Consider the following 21,152-nt stretch of genomic DNA (forward strand, 5'->3'; position numbering starts at 1 on the left):
TCTTACTGGTTGTTTGGCCTGAGATGCCCAGCAGTGGAGTTTGCAGGCAGGCAGATAGAGCTTGATCTTGGTGCTCAGATGAGGTCCTCCAGGAGGCCTCACTCAGATTGATATTCCCTGGGGTGTGAGGTTCTCTGTTAGTCCAGCAATTTGTACTCGGAGCTCCCACCACAGGAGCTCGGGCCCAACCTCCGGCCTGGGAACCAAAATCTCACAAGCTTCATGGCACGGTAAAAAAAAAAAGGAGCAGTACAAAGCAGTACAAAGCAGTACAAAGAATAAAAAACAAAATAAAATTGGAATGATAAAAAATATATTAGGAAAAATAAAACTATAATCAAAACACCTGCAACAAGGTAAAATAAAACCACAACAGAAAAAAGAAAAGAAGTGTGGGGGGGGAACAAGCCAAAAGGAGAGAACAATAACAAAATATAAAGCATAAAATAAAATTAGAATAATAAAAGGTTTATTAGGAAAAATAAAAATATAAAAGAATCAACAACAATGAATCAACATCGTAAAACAGAACCCCAATCTAAAAGAGAAAAAAAGCCTTGGCTATGGGGGTGGAGTTTAGGTGGGGGTGGAACTTAGGGAGGGGAGTGGTTTAGGGTGGGGTGGGACCTAGGCAGGTGGGTGGGTGACGTTTAAGTGTGGGGTGGGGCCTAGGCTCAGGACCCACGTAGCCAGAAAAGGCCCTAGGGGCAGGGCCTAGGCAGGGAGACATTCAAGCATGGGGCAGGGCCTCTGCTTAGGACCCGCTCGGAAGGGGAGAGGCAGCACGTGGAAAGGAGGGCCTCTGGAGTGTGGAGTTCTGGAGTTTGGAGGTAAGGCCCTGGGTCAGGGTGTGTGGGTGGAGTTTAGACCCAGCGCGTTGGAGGGGGTCTCCGAGTGCAGAGGTGGGGCCCTGGGTGGGGGCGTAGAGGCGGGGCTTGGGCTCGGAGCAGCAGGAGGGAGGCTCTGAGGGCAGAGGATTAGGCCCAAGAGCCCAATAGGCTCCCCGGTGCCTAAGTGGACAGGGAAAGCACTGGCTCCATTCCCTTCCATTCCTCCATTCCCCTCCCCCACCATCTCCCCCAGGGTCTCCCCCATTGCCGCTGGACCCCTAACTGTGGGTGGGTCCCGCTGGGTGTAGGAACTCCTCCCCTCCCCCAGCTGCCCCTCAGGGCTGCCGGTCCCACTTTTGCTCCCCCTTCCCTCCCTCCCACTCCCTCAGGACCTGCGCAGCTGGAAGGGGCCTCAGGTGGTCAGAGAATCAGGCCCCGGATCTCAGCAGGTTCCTGGCGGCCCAAGTGGGCAGGGGAAACCTGGCCACGCTCCCTTTTGATCCTCTGCCCTCCCAATGGTCCCCCAATTTTCCCCTTCAGGCATGGGATCCCTTCCCCTCCCCCAGCCACCCTTCAGCAGGGGCTCCAGTCCCATCCCGCCTCCACTTCTTCTCCCCCTTCACTTCCCCCATACCCCGCGTCCTACCCAGTCACTGGGGGGTTCTTCCCATCCCCTTTGGTGTCCGTGGTCCCACTGGTGCCTAGTAGGTGCCCTAGTTGTGAGGAGACGCGTATTCAGCGTCCTCCTAGTATGCCATCTTGACTCTGCCCCTCTGTTAATTTATTAACATAACAAAAATGTCTATCTGAAACAATTTGCCCCAGTGTCCCACTAGGTCTTATGAAAAAAATGTGTCAACACTCTCTTCTATGGCCACCACACTAGAAGAGAGTTATACATATGTACAACTGTTGCTTAACGTCTGGAACAAAGCGCAGGAAGAGAAGACAGATTCATCTCACCACTAATTTATCTATGCTGTGTGAGCCTGCCAAAGATGTTAAAATTATGTAAAAATCAACAATCACTGGTCTTTGGATCACTTTTCTGCTAGTCTGAGAACTACTGGGGAAATTAAAAAGAAGCACCTAGCTGTAAACTCTTGAGAGACATTGAGAGACATCGAACAAGTGGGCTAAGCTCCTCAGGACAAGGAAAGAGCCAATGAAACCTTTCCTAAGACTTAACATAAAGAAGAAGATAAGGAGATAGCATTTAAAGAAAAAAGATGTTTAGTTGAGTGATTAAGAGCTGGTATCGCAATGAATCACTGTTTTTTAAAGTACCCATAAAAATATTATTTCAAAGTGTTTTCTCCCATGTCCAAATGAATCCTTTGCTATCTCAATCCCCCTCCTTGAATTCCCTCCCACCTCCCTGCTTGTATTCTCTCTCTCTCTGTCTCTTCAAATAAGAAAATGATTTGAATTCCGATACCTCTTATTTCTTGTATCACTCACCTGGCCTCCCACACCCAATCACGCTTCCCCCATGGAATTTCCAGGTTAGAGAGGCATATGGATGAGTAAACGTGAAATTGTAATGGAGTGTGATAAAACTTAGGTAGAGGAAGCAGATGTATTACTGAGGAAGGGGCCCCAACCCAGAAATCAGATGTGGGAGGGGCGGTGATGTGGCGATGGGCAGATGTGTCACGCTGTCAGCTTTACGTGGGAATGTGTTTGTCTTACTCCTTTAAATCAAAAGTCCTTCATAGTAGGGTTTGGGTTATACTCCTTTGTAAAGCCACAGTGCCTACTACTGTGCCTCGCAGACATCAGATGTTGAATTCACATCTTCTTTACATGAACATTTTACATAAGGAACAAATGCCATCCGGATAACAATATAATGCAATGCCAGAAATGTAACTACAGTGCTAATAAACTAGCATTTACTGTATCTCTCATCTATGTCCACCACTGTCATGGGCTGTGGACAAGTTACACAAAAGTGTAAGACATGATCTTTGCTTTTCAAGAACTCAAAGGTCAGACTGGTTTCTTCTTAGGAGCTAGCTGATAATCAGGAAACTTTTACAGTTAATAAGATAATTATCTTAGGGAGCCTACTTCAGGCATTTCTGTTATGATTTAGGGAGCCAGAAGCTGAGATGGTCAAATAATCTTCTTCATATTGACCAAAACAGGAACGAGGACAAGCCAGGGTGAATTGAAGGTCTATGTGGAAGCATCAGGAGCAGAGCAGCAATAACACTTGATCTTTCTCAACTCTGTGAAATTCGTTATATTACTGAGATCAAGAAATACTTCTGAATATGGTGATCATACTTGAAAATGGGAGATGGGTTGCCACTCTTTTAATGGAAGGAAGCATTAAGACTGTTAGATTATCAGAGCCCACAGCAAGGAGTGGGCTAAGACTCTGTCATGTTGCTGCATCCCCACTCTCAGACTAGTCACAGTACTGTCACTTACCTGTGTGTTTGTACGTCACAGCCCCTGCCGTAACATCTCCCTGAGAAAACTGACGCACTGTGACCCCAGCTTTCCTCACTGTCCCATGCTGAGGTTCTCGAACAATCATGAACATCAGTTTCATATCATCACTGTCCACATCAGTAGCAAAAATGTATTCAGAGGTAATGACCACCTCTTCGCCCTCTGAGCAGTACATCATGGGAATGAGGTCTGCCTTTAGGACCGGTGGCTCATCATTTACAGGCAACACCTAAGCAGGAAAAAAAATGCATGTTTTCAAGAAAAAAGAGCAATGACAAATTGCCCAACTGGTAACTCATAGCTCATAACTGGAATGACAGGCATTTTCAATCTTCCAGACACGTGAAACAATAGCCATGGCATTTGGCCAAGCCATCTGTATCTTTTAACTTTCCCCATATGAACCAACTTGCAAGAAATGACCCACATGAGAGACATTTTAGGTAGGGATGGGAGAGCATGGTTATGGTTTGGGGCTCAAAGCTCTCGTTTGTTTCAAGACAGACAAAATCTAAATGTGATATAAAGCATCCTTCACCCAAGCCCCTATCCTCCTTTGCTAAATTTACCCATATTCTACAGGAAATCTAGTCCTTGTGGTCTGAGCATTTACATTTACCACATCAAAGTTATTTATATTTCAAATTACTTGATGATTACAAGGCTTTCCTCTACTCTCAACTTCCTGCCACCCAGGAAGTTTCTCTGGACTTATAATAAGCAGCAGCTGCACTTCAAACATTTTGAGTTAAATCTGAAACCCCATAACCATTAAATCAATGCCAGTTTTCAACTTGATAAAACATTTTTCTCTCACTGTCACGAAAATAAAATTTCCAAGCAGAAAGGGAAAAAAAGCAACATGGGATCACACTGGCTGTCCAAATTTTAAAAGATTTTGTAGAAATGTGAAAAAGTATGTCTTCTAAACAGGAATGAAGGACAGTCCTCCTCTGAGTTCACGACCACAACTCGGCGTGTGCTGCACATTTATTTATCAAGTCTGGCCTGTGAATACGTCACCCCTACATTTCCTTGCCCCACGCTTTAGCCAATGTGATCTTTTTCAAACGTGGCTTTCATCAAGTCATCTAACTGTGGGAACCTTCAATGGCTTCCCAGAGCTTCTCCTAGTATGTCTTCGGCTTCATCTCATGCTGTGGGGTTCCTTTGCCACTCCTGTCCATTTCTACCCCCAAGACACTGTGTTCCACACATGTCAGGCCTTTGCCCCGTCTTTGCATCTTCTGTCTGTCCCTTGCCTGGTATGTTCTCCTGTAGCTCTTTGCTTGGCTACCTCCTCCTTCAGGTTACATATGGATTCCTCCAGGAAAACTTCTTGACAACTCAGACTCACTTAGAAACTTCCCTTGTTTACTCTCTTTTAGTACCCTGTTCACTTGTAGAACACATCCACATTTTAACTGATTATTTCAGTGATAATCTGTTTAAAGCCTGCCTTCATCCCTTGCCCATAACTCTAAAAGAAGAGGAAGTTTATTTATCTTGTTCATCAACACAGCCCAAGAATTTAGCATAGGACATGGCATATAGCAGGCACTTATTAAGTATTTATGGAATAAACGAATGAATGAATGTAACTACGTATATATGCCCTGGTTACCCTACTGTTTCAACAGGCTAACAACTCGACAACAAATATACATGAAATTATGAAGACACTTTCCTTTAACAGGTAGAGAGATGGGGTGATGGAAACCCAGGTTTATTTATTTAACTAAAGATAGAAAAGTATGCAATACTCTATTCCATTTTCTATTGGCTTATTAGGAAACAGTATCTTTGTTCAAGTCCTCTGCGTAGATTCAGTGAAGACCTTCTTTATCATTGTTCTTGACCCCATCTGATCAATCTCACCAATACATTCATGATCATCACCTTGCAGCAGTTCACAAAATATCCTCAGCTTTCAAATGCATAAAAAGTCCAAAGGCAATAGAATTAAAAACATTCCTCCTGAATGAAAAAAAATCACACATAATTGTCTAAAACTTTCCTGAAGCTCTGATTGGTTTCCAAAGGCTATGCCCTTTTGTCTCAAAAGTAATAATACACAAATTCTTTTCCCCAAATTCACTGCTTAGGGTCATTAATGAGAAGATGGCCATGGACAGAAGACAGAGTTGGGGTTTTCACCATAAATTTGCTTTTCAGGAAAAAAAATTAACTCAGAAAAGCTTTCTTTATATGTAAAAGTCTGCCAATAAAGAAAACTCTCCTTTTTGAAGCTGAAATAACGTACTGCTTTTCATCTAGATACAAGACCATCATTAGAACTAAGTGGAAAAAATGAAAAGAAGTGGCTATGCACTGTGACTGGCATGGATAAGTGCTCAGGAAATGTTAGCAAGGGTGGTAATTACAATCACCTGTTAATTTAGATGTGGGCAGTGGTGAGGAGGAAAGAACGCTGGCCTGAGTACCAGAGTGGAGATGCCAGCCCAGGTCTACATGGTCAAGTTAATGGCTTTGGACAAGTCATTGAACCTTCTCAGACCTTTGCTATAGGACGGGGATAATTTCTTTTCTGTGTACTTCTTAAAACACTAGAATGATGTGATCATTCTTAACTATTAACTGTAAAATATCTTACAAACACATTATTATGACCATTAATAATAATTTCATACTACAAAGAACTGACAAAATTGAAACAGAAATAGAATTTGGTAGGGTAAGAATAATTAGTGGATCTTCAGGAAGCGTGATAAGTCTTCTGCTGACCCTCCTTTGTCACTAACTATAAATACCTGCAAATCCTATGAGTTATGCTTGTGGACGTGGATGGTCACCCAACAGAGAAACTCGGGGGTTCCCATCAGGCCTTTGAGCATATACTCAACCTTTATGTGCAGATTTTCCTTCATTTTTCAAAAGAGGGAAAATAATCATCTCAAACAGGCCAGGGGTATATAGTACAGGAATTCACAAAGGGTCACATCGCACATATAGATACGGCTCCTTGCACACAACAGGGAAAAACCCAGCGATGCTAGCCTAACCTGTCCAACTGCTAAATAAATATTTCTGGGCATTACAGATCAAAAATATTAGAAATAATTTATACATGGAAATGACTGCTTTTTAAATTAAGTCTCTGGGTTTGAGGTCAGAGTAGTTCTACCTTTAAATCGATTGGCACAAGAAACTCATATGCCCATTTCACCAATATAACTTTGCTCTCTATTGCCTGTCCTGACATAATCAAAGATGTAAGCAGACACCTTCTTGCTTTGAAGTCCATGTGCTTCAATTTCTATCAGAGACCCCAAGAGGCTTCCAGACTAGGAGGTTTGTTTCTATATGAACCATGGAGGGAACTTACTACGTACCTCAATGTATAGCACACATTCTGCTGCATTTATGCCATCTGTAATCTCCAGTAGTATGTCATCCTGAGGTATCTCAGATCCATCATGCTGATACCTGTGGGGATGACAGCTGTCACTAACCTCTCAAGGCCACTGTGAGAGTGCACTGAGATTCCTGTCACAAGAACTTTTCCATGGTTTTGGCCATATGTTCAACAAATAAATAAATAACCAAACCCCCAGCATAATCATGAAGTCACATATGTAACTACTGTACTCAAGTATCCTTAAATGTAAAATTGCTCCACCCTGGAAAAATGTGTTTATGCATTCATAACTTGTCCCCAAATCAAAAAGCAGCTCTTCAAATTGTCACTGTAAAAACGGGAACCAGTGGGTGTAGCTCTGCCTACTTACCGAAAACACTGCTGGGGGCAAAGGGGACACTGAGACTGAGCAGTGACAGGTAAAAGTGGGACACTACGTGGATTTTGGTAATTCTCCCTCCTCCCCCACTTTTAAGGTTATTCCTTCTGCCTGTGCTCTGGATGGATTCAGCTCTGCCCTAAAACTTTATCTATGCATTATTCATTGCCTCTCTCCTGCCACTTCCCCCTTGCTATTTACTAACTCTTTTCCTCTGAACCTATAAAGATTCTTGAATTTCTCTAGACTTAAAAGTATTTTTTCGGGACTTCCCTGGTGGCACAGGGGTTAAGAATCCACCTGCCACTGCAGGGGACACAGGTTCAATCCCTGGTCCGGGAAGATCCCACGTGCCATGGAGCAACTAAGCCCACGTGCCACAACTATTGAGCCTGCGCTCTAGAGCCTGCAAGCCACAACTACTAAGCCCACGTGCCACAACTACTGAAGCCCGTGCGCCTAGAGCCCGTGCTCCACAAGAGAAGCCACCTCTCGCCGCAACTAGAGAAAGCCCACACGCAGCAGTGAAGACCCAACGCAGCCAAAAATAAATAAATAAATTTACAAAAAATGTATATATATATTTTTTCTTGGTCTTGCCTTGACCCTATTTCCTTTTAATTCTCAGTCAAGTTTCTTAAAGGAATTGTCTAATTCTAGACTTTCCATTTACTCTTCAGTACACTGTAGTGATACACAGTAAGTTCTAAATAATTGTTGAACCGAGTCAAATTTTTAGCTTATCAGTGATCCATTCAAGACACTCAGTTATGGAAATAAGTTCTAGGAAATGAAATTAAAAGTTGCTTTAGGGCTTCCCTGGTGACGCAGTGGTTAAGAATCCACCTGCCATTGCAGGGGACACAGGTTCAATCCCTGGTCCAGGAAGATCCCATGTGCCATGGAGCAACTAAGCCCACATGCCACAACTATTGAGCCTGCGCTCTAGAGCCTGCAAGCCACAACTACTAAGCCCACGAGCCACAACTACTGAAGCCCGTGCGCCTAGAGCCCGTGCTCCACAAGAGAAGCCACCTCTCGCCGCAATTAGAGAAAGCCCACACGGCAGTAAAGACCCAACGCAGCCAAAAATAAATAAATAAATTTACAAAAAATGTATATATATATTTTTTCTTGGTCTTGCCTTGACCCTATTTCCTTTTAATTCTCAGTCAAGTTTCTTAAAGGAATTGTCTAATTCTAGACTTTCCATTTACTCTTCAGTCCACTGTAGTGATACACAGTAAGTTCTAAATAATTGTTGAACTGAGTCAAATTTTTAGCTTATCAGTGATCCATTCAAGACACTCAGTTATGGAAATAAGTTCTAGGAAATGAAATTAAAAGTTGCTTTAGGGCTTCCCTGGTGGCGTAGTGGTTGAGAGTCCGCCTGCCGATGCAGGGGACACGGATTCGTGCCCCGGTCTGGGAAGATTCCACATGCCGCGGAGCGGCTGGGCCCGTGAGCCATGGCCGCTGAGCCTGTGCGTCCGGAGACTGTGCTCCGCAGCGGGAGAGGCCACGACAGTGAGAGGCCCGCGTACCACAAAAAAAAAAAAGTTGCTTTAAAAATTGTATTGTATATTGAACATATGTAACGTTTACATACGAAAAAATTCCAGGGCTAAAAGGTGTTTTACTCAGGACGAGACTCACCCATACACTAGCTAGGGATTCGATTCCAGGGGTGGAGAAAGCCCACCTCCTACCCCCAATTTCCCTGCCAACACTGCCTCCTATGCTTTATTTTGTCATACTCCCTGATATCTTCATCAAAAATAGATTGGTATGTGATAATGTGCTAATTCAAATATACTTACCATGCTAATGCCTCTAAAAGGGCCAAATAGGTCTAGGAGTACACATCCAAATGCATGGCTATGGAACCAAACAGAACTTCTTTCAAAACCAGAGTCCTGCACACACCAGCTAAGTGACCTTAACCTCTTCGTGTCTTAGTTATTTCAACTATAATATGAGAATAGAACCATCTACCTTGTCAGGTTGGATTGCTGTGAAGTTTAATGAAAAAAACCCATAATTGCAAGTCTCTAGAAGAATGCTTGAAATATACGTGCTGGCAAACACTGGTACTTTTTTTTTCTATCCATCGTTCATTCCCTAGTAAGAATTACCTAAACAGAGCTCTCTTTCTAACAGGTAGGAAAGAGCTGAGATCTTGGGGAAAAAAGGAAATTTTAATGAGGATAAGAGTAGTGAAAAGAGGTTAAGATATTGGAAACTGTAAAATAAAGCAGTGTAACTGAACTGTTGGATGAAAATGATCTTCCTGTACACAAATTCTCCTTCCCCATCAATTTCTAAATGTAGAACTAAGCATTTGATGCTTAATACCTTCTACTACACTTTATCAAAAAGGACAAAATTCCCATTTATAACTTGAACTTGTACAAGTGAGAAATTAACCAGTATGTTTGTCTACCTGACCACTGCTTTTGAGTACCTTGCATTGTTTTACAAAGAAGATGTTTTACTAGATTTTAAAGAAAAAGTTTCTTACATAACTGCATTAGGTAGAAGAAATGAAAGTCCTCAAGGTGAGGGGAACTACTGTAGGACCATGAGACAGGGATTACTCCACCCCTGACTGGAAGAGACCCAAGTACTATTCCATGTCCTACCTACCCAACCTACCCTACGTATTTGCCCTCAAATCCCCTCCCCAGTAAAATGGATTAAAAATTCACACTAAGGACTTCGATCAACAGAATTCTATCCCAGAGTTGCCAGGGTTAAGAAATTGGCTTTTCTTAAAACCAAGTTCAATTATGTAGATTAGCCTTATAGATTATCTCAGACTCTATTCATCTAGTTTGATTGTTACCCCTTGTGATACAAGCAGTTGCAGCAAATTTAATATTCATGCTAATCGAGTTTTTGTTGCTCAAATATTCATAATGTCATTCCTACCAGTACAGCAAGCCAGAGGGAAAGAAAATGCCTTGGGGGGAAACTAAAGGATTGTCATTTCTAATTTTCAACTGACCCTGGAAAAGTATTAGGTGGCATGTTGCTACCCCTGAAAGAATTGGACAAACTTCTTACACTGCCTCACAATTGATTCAGATGGGAGCCAAAGCACGTAAAACAAAGAAGCCAGGAAATGTTCTGACCTAACTTTTAAGGCCTGGAGGTCTCCCCAAGAAAATATGGCCCCTGTGTTTAGAGAGAATCCATTCAGCTCCACCCTTCCGTGCTGAGGCTGTCTCTGCAGGGAGAGGTGGATGTTGTCCAGTTTGGTGTCCACGTCAGAAACCAGGACATGCTCTGTGCTGATGACACACTGACTCCCCTCAGCCACTCTCAGAGGGTTGGTAAATACCTAGAAAGAAGGAAGGAAACATTTAAAGCCTTGTTCCATGAGGTGTACCTGAAGACAGAGCTCATGAAACCAACAGAAAACTTCCAGCACCATTTTCACATGTCAATCAAACTTTCAAGAATGTGCTAAAGGGAACAAGTTCATAGCTGAACATCCTGGCTGAAAAGTATTTTTCACTAAATGCTTCCAATTCTAAACATTGATGGACACAAAGAAACAAGGCAGATCTAGAAACCTGAAAGCATCTGCATTTCACTGATCTCAGACCCTGTAGAGTAGAAGCAGCAGTCAGATTTACCATCACTGGTGCTAAATTGAGAACAACATTCCTCATCGTGTCCACACCTACCATTGCTCGGCACATATGTACCTTAGTCTACAAAATGAACAAAACCTACATCAAATTCCCCTAGAGAAAGAATCCATCCCTTTTTACACCCTAAAAATTCTTAAAGACTTGGGAAATTGACTGGAGCTTTTAAGCGTCAGGGTAGTGAGTGTTTTAGATATGGAAGTAGAACAGGGAAATGAAAGACTAGAAATTGAAGATTTCATAGGAAATAGATTTATTCAAGCATTAGACTTAAATATTAAAGCCATAAAGATAATTTTCTCTAACAGAAAAACTCACCGTTCAATAAAAATTTACTTGAAAGTAAAAAGCAAGTTAGAAGGGCTTGGGCTATTTTATCATCACATTGGGAGTTGGCAAGAAGTGTTCCATGGTCAAACACATCTAGAAAATAGTCACATACGGTATCTTCACCTTGGAGGTTTATAAGATTCGTAAGTGTATTCAGCACTCTGAGACCCTACAGTAGGAAAATCTGCTAACTTTGTTTAACCTATCATTTTCTCAAATTTGTATTACTACACAGAAGCAAAAACAGGGAGATACAGTTGGGCTACCAAGTCATGGGCTCTGAAGGCTCCTCACACACGATCTGGGGTGAGCGCTCTGCTAACGTGAGGACACAGGGTTCTCCGAGGAAGCAGCTACTCTCTTCAGAGCAGCTGCCACTCCTAGAAAGGAGAGCACTCCCTAAGGCAAGAGCTGGTAAAGAGGACGGAGGCCCGAGAAATGGGCAGAGGAAAGGGAAGTGAGCAAGAAATCACAGCCTCCACCCAGAGCCCTGCTCCATCCTCCCACCCACCAGGGCACAGCCGCCCCAAGGGCAGTTCCTTGGATCATGGAAATGATGAGACCATGCTCTCTGGGACAGCTGCCTTGTATTCTGTAATAAACTACTTCTGCCAGCAAAGGACGACATAAAGTAAGAGCCTTTTCTCCCTACAGCCACTCACCCGCACCCTTCCTAAGTGCCTTACTCTGATTTTGCCAAACCTACATTTTCACTGTTTGTAGGAGAAAGAAATAAATGGAGTTCTTATTTAAAGAGGATTATTACCACTGAAACATGGTCCATGTCCGCCAACCTCATTTTGTCCTGAGTTGCATCGATTAACATCCCAAGATGCTAAGTTTCAAGGAATATACTTTGCCTCATTAGACGATTTTTAAATATATATGTATTTCAGGACAACTTTAAAAAACTAAAAGCTAATTTGCCCCCCCATTAATTATTCACTTTCTAGTCCCTGCCTGAACCCAGTGCTTGGATTTCTGGAACTTCAGGCCAGCATGGTGTCAAGATCCCCTAACGGTTATCACTTAGCCCAGCGATAACTGTGGATTTTCACACCAGGGAACCACTCCCATGACTAGGTTCACTGAAGCCACTCATTTAATTTTATTTCTACTACTCTCAGTTCTCTACAGTACTATTTCATTTGTCCCATCCACTGTAGAAAAAAGACAGAAGCCACTAAGCCTCCTGAGCCCCAAGTCCTCGTAACTATTCCATTTACCTTCAAATGATGGAGGTAACTATTCACTTCACCCTTTCTGGTTTTTACCACAGATCATCTTTCTCTAGCAAGAGGCTGGACAGCTTGGCATAAAAAACTGTTTCTCTGTGATTGTTCTATAACACACATTAGCTTCTTTAGATGCTGGGCTATTTCAGGGCACGTATCTCATACATAGAAAAGGATGGTCTGAATAACATCTAATCAAATTAAGAGACATTCCTGGGCTTCCCTGGTGGCGCAGTGGTTGAGAGTCTGCCTGCCGATGCAGGGGATACGGGTTCGTGCCCCGGTCCGGGAAGATCCCACATGCCGTGGAGCGGCTGGGCCCGTGAGCCATGGCCGCTGAGCCTGCGCATCCGGAGCCTGTGCTCCACAACGGGACAGGCCACAACAGTGAGAGGCCCACGTACCACAAAAAAAAATAAAAAAATTAAGAGACATTCTAAACTATTTTTTATACAGGGAACATGATCTGGTCCCTGACAGGGAAGGAGGCAAAGAACATAGTTTACATTCCTTTTTTGTGAGCTCTTGGGCCCATCTTCTACCAAATATTGCAAGCTCAGAGGCTGGCGGGGTCAAGCCAGTGATGTAAATGGGTGTCTTGAGTTGGGTGGGGACTTGGGTGACTGGGGAATGTGCCCTGTTCAGTTGCTGTGGGGTGGGGGTAGGGAAGTGGACTCAGTGTTGCCAGAGCTTCCAAATTTTCAAGAGAAGCCAGAAATCCAAACCTGATACAAAACCTCCTGATGTTTAAGCGTTGGCAACTCATTATTTTCAAATATTATCTAGACTCATCAAAACAGTTGTGTGGTTTGGGTAAGCCCCTTGGTCCTGCAGGGTGAGACCTCTGCTCCACAACTTTGGGCAGCTTAGAGATGGTGAGGAAAGCAAAGGAAAAGGAGCATCCGTGCTTTCCTGGCCATATTCCAGGTGGCTGCCTGGGAAGGTGGCCTCTTTCCTTAGGGATGAGACACATGTGAGTTCTAGTCCCCTCTGGTTCCTAATGAATGGGTAATCACACTTTCCGCTTTTGAGGGAAAAAGCAAACCTAGGAATAGCCACCCTCATTAACTCTAGTGCTCTGATGGGGAGGGAGCAGGTAGGGAACAAATTCTCACCATGAATCCCAGCCTCGCAGATAAGATGCACAAGGTAGCATCGCCTTTGTAATTTGATTTATAATGAGAGACCCAAGTGCTTTAAAGCTTACACAAACATTGGGGAGTGGAACAGCATAGGATGCAAGGGTCCATCTTAATTCATTTTAGAAAATTAAAGAGCTTATTTAGATGACAGAACAGCATAGCTGGCCTGCGGAGAGAGCAAATAAGCCTATCTGGTTGCTAAGAGACTCCTAATTTAATCCCCTTCACCTGATCAACACATGAAACTCAGCAGAAAGGAAAGAGATTTTGATAAAGCTTTGAAAATAATGCCAAATTCAGCAACTAGAAAATCTCATCTTTTAGATAGAAAGTCCCATAGGAGGTGAAGGACTCCCCCTCCCCATGCTTTCTTTTCCTACACTGTAGCTGGAAAATAAAAAAGTTCTTTGAAAGAGCCTAAAGAGAAGTTAGCATTTTGAGTAAGGCTTTCAAAATCTTTCTTCCCTTAGGTCTTCCCCGCCTTTTCATCCTTCACATCAAGCATTACGCCTACCTCAGGGACCTGATTGTCCACCGGAAGAATCGTGATGTTAAAGCAGATCCCGAACAAAGTGCCGCCGTGCTGGTTACTGACGGAAAAGGCAAACTGGACGTGTCGGGGGTGGGGGCCTATATCTTGCATGGGTGGCATGTAGGCCACTTTCATATAGTTCACAGCATGCTGCAAAGCAAATGAAGACGGACATGTGGGTGCCAATTTCCCAGGATGAGAGACATTTAGAGACCTAAGTCTAAGATACCCGTCTCATTCACTGATAGGGAACATTGTAAATGCCACCATCATCAATTTGAAGATCATAAAAAGCTCTATCTTACAAATCGCATTTTCTAAAAGCAGGAGGGAAAAGAACAAAGAAATTAAGTGACTACGTCAAGTGCTTGAAGCCAGGCAACCCTGTGAAAGACAGGAGACTTGCATTTTAACCCAGCTGTGCCACAAAGTAGCTGTGTGATATCAGTCAAGCTACTTAAACTTGTGAGGTCTCTGTTTCCTTACCTACAAAATGAAAAAAATAATAGTACTTAGCACATAGGTTGACATACTCATCTAATACAACCTCTAACTACAGAGAGATTCAGCAGCTCAGGGGTAGCTGCTGCCTAATCACTCATCATTACTGGGCCTCTAGTCAGGTCTGCAGAGCAGAGGCCACAGGAGCAGGGAGAGGGCTAATGAAGGATTTTGGAAAGCAGTAGATAGCATGCGCTGACTTATGTCCCCCACAAAAAAAAGACACGTTGAAGTCCTAACCCCCAGTACCTCAGCATGTGACCTTACTTGGAAACAAGGTTGTTGCAGATGTAATTAGTTAAGGTAAGGCCATACTGGAGTAGGGTGGGCCCTTAATCCAATATAACTTGTTCCTTATAAGAAGGGAGAGACTCAGGGAGAACACAGCCATGGCGTGACAGAGGCAGAGAGTGGAGTGATGATCTACCAGTCAAGGAATGTCAGATTGCCAGCAAACCACTAGACAATGGAAAGAGGTAAGGTAAGACCCCACTGCCCCCCGACCAAACAGGGTTTTGGAGGATGGTGGCCCCCCTGAGACCTTGGTTTCAGACTTCTAGCCTTCTAGCCTCTAGTTTCAGAACTGTAAGACAATACATCTCTGTTCTTTTAAGCCACCTAGTTTGTGGTACTGGGCTATAGCAGCCCTAGGAAACTAAGATGGTAGGATATTGGACGAACTGACTTTGATGGAGTAAAAACATATGCACCAGGTCCCTAAATCAGAGCCCTAAGCCAGGGACCTAAATTGATGCAAAAGACTGTGTTGAATTATAACGAGATTTTACAATCATATCCAGCTTGATCAAGCATTTTCAAATGTTACATGTCACTTGCTTAATGGAAATGTGCAAGCAGAAAGAATATAGACATCAAGTATTTGTTGCCTGTGACAGATGTCAAAGGCCAATACTCTCAAGTGCAACGTTAGGAGCACCGTACCTTCTCAGAGGACACTTCCGTCATGTTTGTCAACACGAGCATAGCATCATACCTGAGTGAATGACTTCAACCCTGGAGCTGCAGGGTTTTTGGTTAGCCTTGGTATGCTGTCTACCATGAATAATTTCCCAGCATCCAAGTGTCTAAACAAAAATACAAGAGAACACATCAGCTAACTTTCCCAGTAGGAAAAATTAAATCAAATAGTAGCCCACAACCAAATTTTCTGAAGCTAAAAGTATTCACTGTAGGAAGAAATCAAATGTTCCATCTTTATATTCTCTCTTTATATCCAGGCGGGGGGAGGTTCTAGCCTTAAGTCTAGTATCATGAATGCCATTCTCATCATGACTGCAGAAAGTATGTACAGAATTTCTGCTCTGACATGATGAAAGGGAATCTAACTACAATAAGATGTAGTTAGATACTCATCCTAAAAACGTTTCCTCCCTATCCTTTGGTAGATAATACAAACCTAAGGTATATTCATGATATTTTCTGGATTGGAATCAGAGAATATGACCACTTTTGTGGGCTGCAATATCTAAAAATAAAACGATGAAGACTCAGTACATTTTACTAAAGAGAAAAAAAGTATTCTCTTTAGAAAAAGGGATTAAAGACTGTTTTAAGCCTCCCTAAGCTGAAGACACTACAAGCTGCAGGCCACTTACCAATTAATATAGCTTTTGAAGGGAGGTATGAGACAAGTTTGAGATCAGAATAAATGCTGAATTGAATATAAGTTCACGTGTGACCAAGAAAGCAAGTGAACCACAGTAGTACACATTGACACTTTCAACTCAATCCTAGAACGCAACCCTCAACTAATAGCCCAGGTGATGACTCTTCGTAGAGGTACCTGTGGCTAGAGGAGAAAAATGGAGGAGTGGTTACTGTGTAGAGCAGCTCCCTGTCATATGATTCTGTATCTACAAAATGTAGATGTTTCTTAGTGATACAGGCCACCTCCGTTTCCTTAACAACCAAATGTCGAGAAACTCCAGGAACCTCTTTTGGAAGCTGGTCATCTACTGGAGTGATGTGGATTGTCACCACCTGGAAAGAAATTATCTTTACCATTAATTTGAAATACCAAAAAGACACCAAAGAAAGCCACCCCACTATCATCCAGTCACAGTTATGATTTTCAAAACCAGCCATTTTGTAAAACACTTCCAGTGAAAAGATTGGGGAGTTAGTAGGAACGTGAAAAATGGAACATTCTCCACCCATTTTTCATTCTAACTTAAGAATATGATTATCACAATTATAGTTAATGCAGTCATGAGTGCTATAGAATAGGCATATAATACACAAAATATGTTCCTGGTTTTACTTCTACACCTCCCTTTACCAGCAACCTGGGCTTTCTTTTCCTCTTTCCACTCAGTCATAGATCCTGGAAACCTCGACATTACTTTTGGTTCCTCTTTCTCTACCCACATATAACACATCACCAAGTCCCGGAGTTTGTACTTACAAAATTTTCTAAACAGTAACCACACCCTAGTCCCACAGCTGTCATTCCCACTGTTTCTGACTTTGCTCCAGTTTTCATAGTTTCCTTACATCATCACAACGGCTTTCCATCAGCCCTAACTCCAATAACTCATTTTGACTTTTCATACCTCTGGTGTTATCTTTTAAAACATACAAGTCAAATCAGGTTATTCACTTCCTCAAAAAGCTATAAAAAGATACAAATGAAGTTATCGACAAAACAGAAATAGACCCACAGACATAGAAAACAAATTTATGGTTACCAAAGGGGAAAGGCAGGGGAGGGATAAATTAGGAGGCTGGGATTAACACATACACACTACTATATATAAAATAGATAACCAACAAGGACCTACTGTATCACACAGGGAACTACACTCACTATTTTGCAATAACGTCTAAGGGAAAAGAATCTGAAAAAGAATATATATATATACATACACATATATATGAATAACTGAATCACTGTGCTGTACCCCTGAAACTAACACACTGTAAGTCAACCATACTTCAATAAAATTTTTTAAAAAAGAAAGTTAAAAAGAAAATCTTAACCCCCCAGGAGGGATAGAATTATTCAAACTCCTTAGCATGGTATTCAAGACCCCTCACAGTTTAAACACACTCTTTATTTCAACTTTATCTTTTATGACCTTTCAACATTAATCCAGCATCCTGATTGCACTCAGTGGACCCAGACCTAGTCCTCAAACATGCCTCTATGCTCTGAATCCTGTTGTTCCTTCAGTCTGGAATGGTTTTCTCCTGCTCTCTCCAGCAACCTGAGTCTTTCTTACCCTTGAAGGTTTTTCTTGAAACGTTCTCCAATTTCTCAGTTGGAATTAATTTTTCCTGAATTTTGGTTATCCCTTGGTAAACATCATTATTTCACTGTCTTGTATTATTAGTTAGTAGTTTACATGTAAATCTCTCCTAGACTGAAAGTTCCACGAGGAGGATCATAGTATAGTGCAAACCACATGGAATTTGGCAGTGAACAGACAGTTAAAGTCCTGGGTAAACCACTTGGTAGCTGTTACTGATCTTGAACAGGTCACTCAACTTTTTTGAGTGTCAATTTTCCTATCTGTAAATTAAGCATAATATCAACAACCTCACAGAATTTTATGAAGATCAAATATCACCATGAAGATAAAATGTCTGGCATATATTATGTGCTCAACAAATATTTTGCTCATTTCTATAGCTCCACCACATCTGGCATGGTATTTTGTAGGCAGGAGGCACTTTATAGGTGTTTCCTCACTGAATGAGTCAACATGCCCTGTTTGTGATGTTAAGAATTTTCTCAAACATTCATAGGTTTGGATCTTGCAAGAGGGAAAGGAGACTTTGCCAAACAGCTTTTTACCATCACATTTATTTTTTTTTTACAATAATCCATGATTGGCTGGGAGAAAGCAATTACTCTCTCTTGAAATGGTACATTTGCTTGGCATCATGAGTCGTTGCACAGCCTGATGCATGAAAGTATTCTGACTCTGGTTTTGATTTATTTTAATATTGTCACTGAAGTACAGATCAGCAATGCCAATTTTTTCTAAGATAATGGTGTTCACAATAACCAATTTGAAAATGAAGAGAATTTCTTTTTTAAGTTAACATACAAAGCAAAAACTAAAACATGGTTAAGCTTTTGCTATGATACGAAAAAGACTGGAACATCAGCTCAGCCACCTACAAACTTTGCTGCCTGGGGCAAATAATTTAACCCTTTTGGGGCTCAGTTTTTCTCTCTTTACACTGGGAATAATAAGGATGACTATTATAGTGAAGTGCTGTCAGGATCAAATGAGATAGCTGATAGCACAGTGAGTACCTGGTAGTAGGTGCTCAATAAATTAATTCCGTCTCCATCCTTCATTACTTTTACAAAAGCATACAGCATATTTACTATTCCATTATGAAGCATTTCAATAATTAGAAACTAAACTCAGTAATCAAAACAAAGGAACACAATGACAGTCATTTCTCCAGTTCCTGGAATCTGTGTCATGATTTTTTTCCAGTTACAGTTTTTTGCTAATCTCTAAAGTTCAGAAATTCTCTATGGGACATCCCAGCCATGGTGTGGATCAGTGAAGCTCCATTTAATTGAAAAACTAGACTTAATAAGGAAACAATAGTTATTGTGCCTTCAAAGAGACCATTTTCTATGCTAATTTATTCTCCAGTGCGTTCTTTGTGCAAAAAGAATGTACAAGCATGCTTTTCTATACCCCAGTAGTAATTCATGGTGGGCACATTTTTCAACATGCTTTCTGATCGCTTAAGTTGATGTGTCTTTACGTATTTATGCATGTCCAAATAATTATTGTGTCTGTGTTCTGCGGGCGAGAAAGATCCTATTTTAACAAACTCCATAGAGAAATAAAGTCTTCTCGTTTTTACTGAAATTTGGTTGTAAAAAAGACCTAATTAAATACCCATTCCCACAAAGTGGAAAACTAGGGCCCATACTAGGCACTGGGCTCTTGCTTGTTGCCTTCCCCTACATGCATCCAGTCTACTTACGGCCACAAGCACCCACAGACAGATCTGCAGGGAACTGGAACATAAAGTAATAAATCAGTTTATAAAATGACAACCACTAAACTTGACCCTCAGAATCCAGCTCACAATATGATACTCCACTGGCTACTATCTGCCTTCCTTGTAGACCTGGGTTCTTGATCCCTTCTCTGCACTGAGCTTTGCTTTCTGCCTGATTCCTTCTTTTGCATCTTCCTTTGAGATGATCCAGTGCTATTTCTCACCCCCAGGAGTTATTTCCAATGCTAGTTTTGCCCACTCCCCTTTCCGGTCTGACTTCTGATAAATGCCCACTCTGGGTGCCTGTTCTCTCCTCTGGTCATGCTGCACTCCTTCCTCCCACTTTGCCCCCAGGACTTTGTGGCATCTGCTCCTTTCTTCCTGTTTCTTAGTCCTCTTTCTCCATTTCTCTTCTATCCTTAGGTTTCGCTCTCCATTTTACTGCTAACGTTACTCTCCCCCGGGTTAAAATCTAAGGTATAAATTCTATGAAGCCCGCTACTGAGAGGAATAAAGAAGAAAACATTTTTCTTTTTTTTCCTTTTTCTGGTCAGGACTACTTTACATACAATGAACTACATTCAGTTTAAGTATATAATTTGATGAGTTTTGACAATCTTATATACCTGTCAAGGCACCACCACAGTTAAGATACAGAATATTTTCCATGGATTTACTGGTATTTTTGGTTGGTTTGTTTGATAGTATTTCATCGTATAGATATAGCTTTTTAAACCAGTCTTATGTTGATAAGCACTTGGGTAGTGATACAAACAATTCTGTAATAACCTAAGAAAATATTTTTCAAAAGCAAATTGAGTAGGTGAGGCTTTATTTGATGACAGTCATGGCAACCAAGGTAGAAAGAGAGGGGGGTTCTTGCTAATATCTTGTTGATGTGCAGGTAGATCTCTCAGTAGGAGTATCTAGATGGAAAAGATGAGAAGAAGTAAGAAGCATCTCCACTTGTGTAACTTCCTTCCTGTTTTAAATAGATTCTCACCTGAGATCTTTGATTTCTGCCCCTATGAAAGGAGGTGTTCTCACAGTATGGCCAAAACAATCCTGGGCCTGAGTTTAATCTTCAGTGACTGGGGAACCTTCTGATCACAAAAGCTCCCATCAAGTAACCATTTCATCTGTACTTGTAGTTGAACAGCTGAAAGTTACAGATTTTGTTGAATATTTTAAATACATTTCTATTTGTAAGACATGACTGGATACTCATCCACACTGAAGATGCAGTCATCAAACAGAGCAGCTGATCATTTGAGTCCCTTAAAAATTGGAGCTTCAGTGATGATATCAGGGTTTTACAACACAGTAATTCTTAACAGTGCACACACATACAAAATATTTGTTTTTTTGTTATGCACACAACTAATTCCTGAAAACTCTGAAAACTAAAGCTTTACACTTATTACTTCCGCGTCTTACTCCTTCCCCAGTCCCTGCCACATGTCTGGGTCTTCTTATTTCCCCCTCATTTCAATAAAAGTTCAAAGAACCAGAGTTTGTTCTGGAACCAACACACATTTCTGGGGTTCTACTCTGAGTCAGATACCAAGATCTGAAGACAGAGAGATGAATAAATTAGGATTCCTGTCATAAATGAGCTCACAGTTGATCCAATAAAATAATGGCCTCACATTATAGTAATTTCATATCAGATTATATAGAAGGACCAGATGGTCAAGCCTGGGGAAA

General features: G+C 41.8%; 1 protein-coding gene across 1 annotated transcript in view; it reads right to left on the reverse strand.

Annotated features, from left to right (window-relative positions):
* The window catches only part of FREM1 (FRAS1 related extracellular matrix 1), a 155,990-nt gene that overhangs the window by 86,125 nt on the left and 48,713 nt on the right, over positions 1-21,152 (reverse strand). The window contains exons 10-15 of the mRNA XM_027105887.1: positions 16,252-16,448; positions 15,442-15,532; positions 13,929-14,096; positions 10,186-10,394; positions 6,647-6,740; positions 3,270-3,522 (exon numbers count right to left, since the gene is read on the reverse strand). Coding sequence (XP_026961688.1) covers positions 3,270-3,522; positions 6,647-6,740; positions 10,186-10,394; positions 13,929-14,096; positions 15,442-15,532; positions 16,252-16,448 — 1,012 coding nt within the window. The remainder of the gene's footprint in view (positions 1-3,269; positions 3,523-6,646; positions 6,741-10,185; positions 10,395-13,928; positions 14,097-15,441; positions 15,533-16,251; positions 16,449-21,152) is intronic.

Source organism: Aethalodelphis obliquidens, unplaced genomic scaffold, assembly GCF_003676395.1.
Source record: "Aethalodelphis obliquidens isolate GAN/ISIS:26980383/991018 unplaced genomic scaffold, ASM367639v1 scaffold7, whole genome shotgun sequence".
In the NCBI taxonomy this organism is placed as follows: domain Eukaryota; kingdom Metazoa; phylum Chordata; class Mammalia; order Artiodactyla; family Delphinidae; genus Aethalodelphis; species Aethalodelphis obliquidens.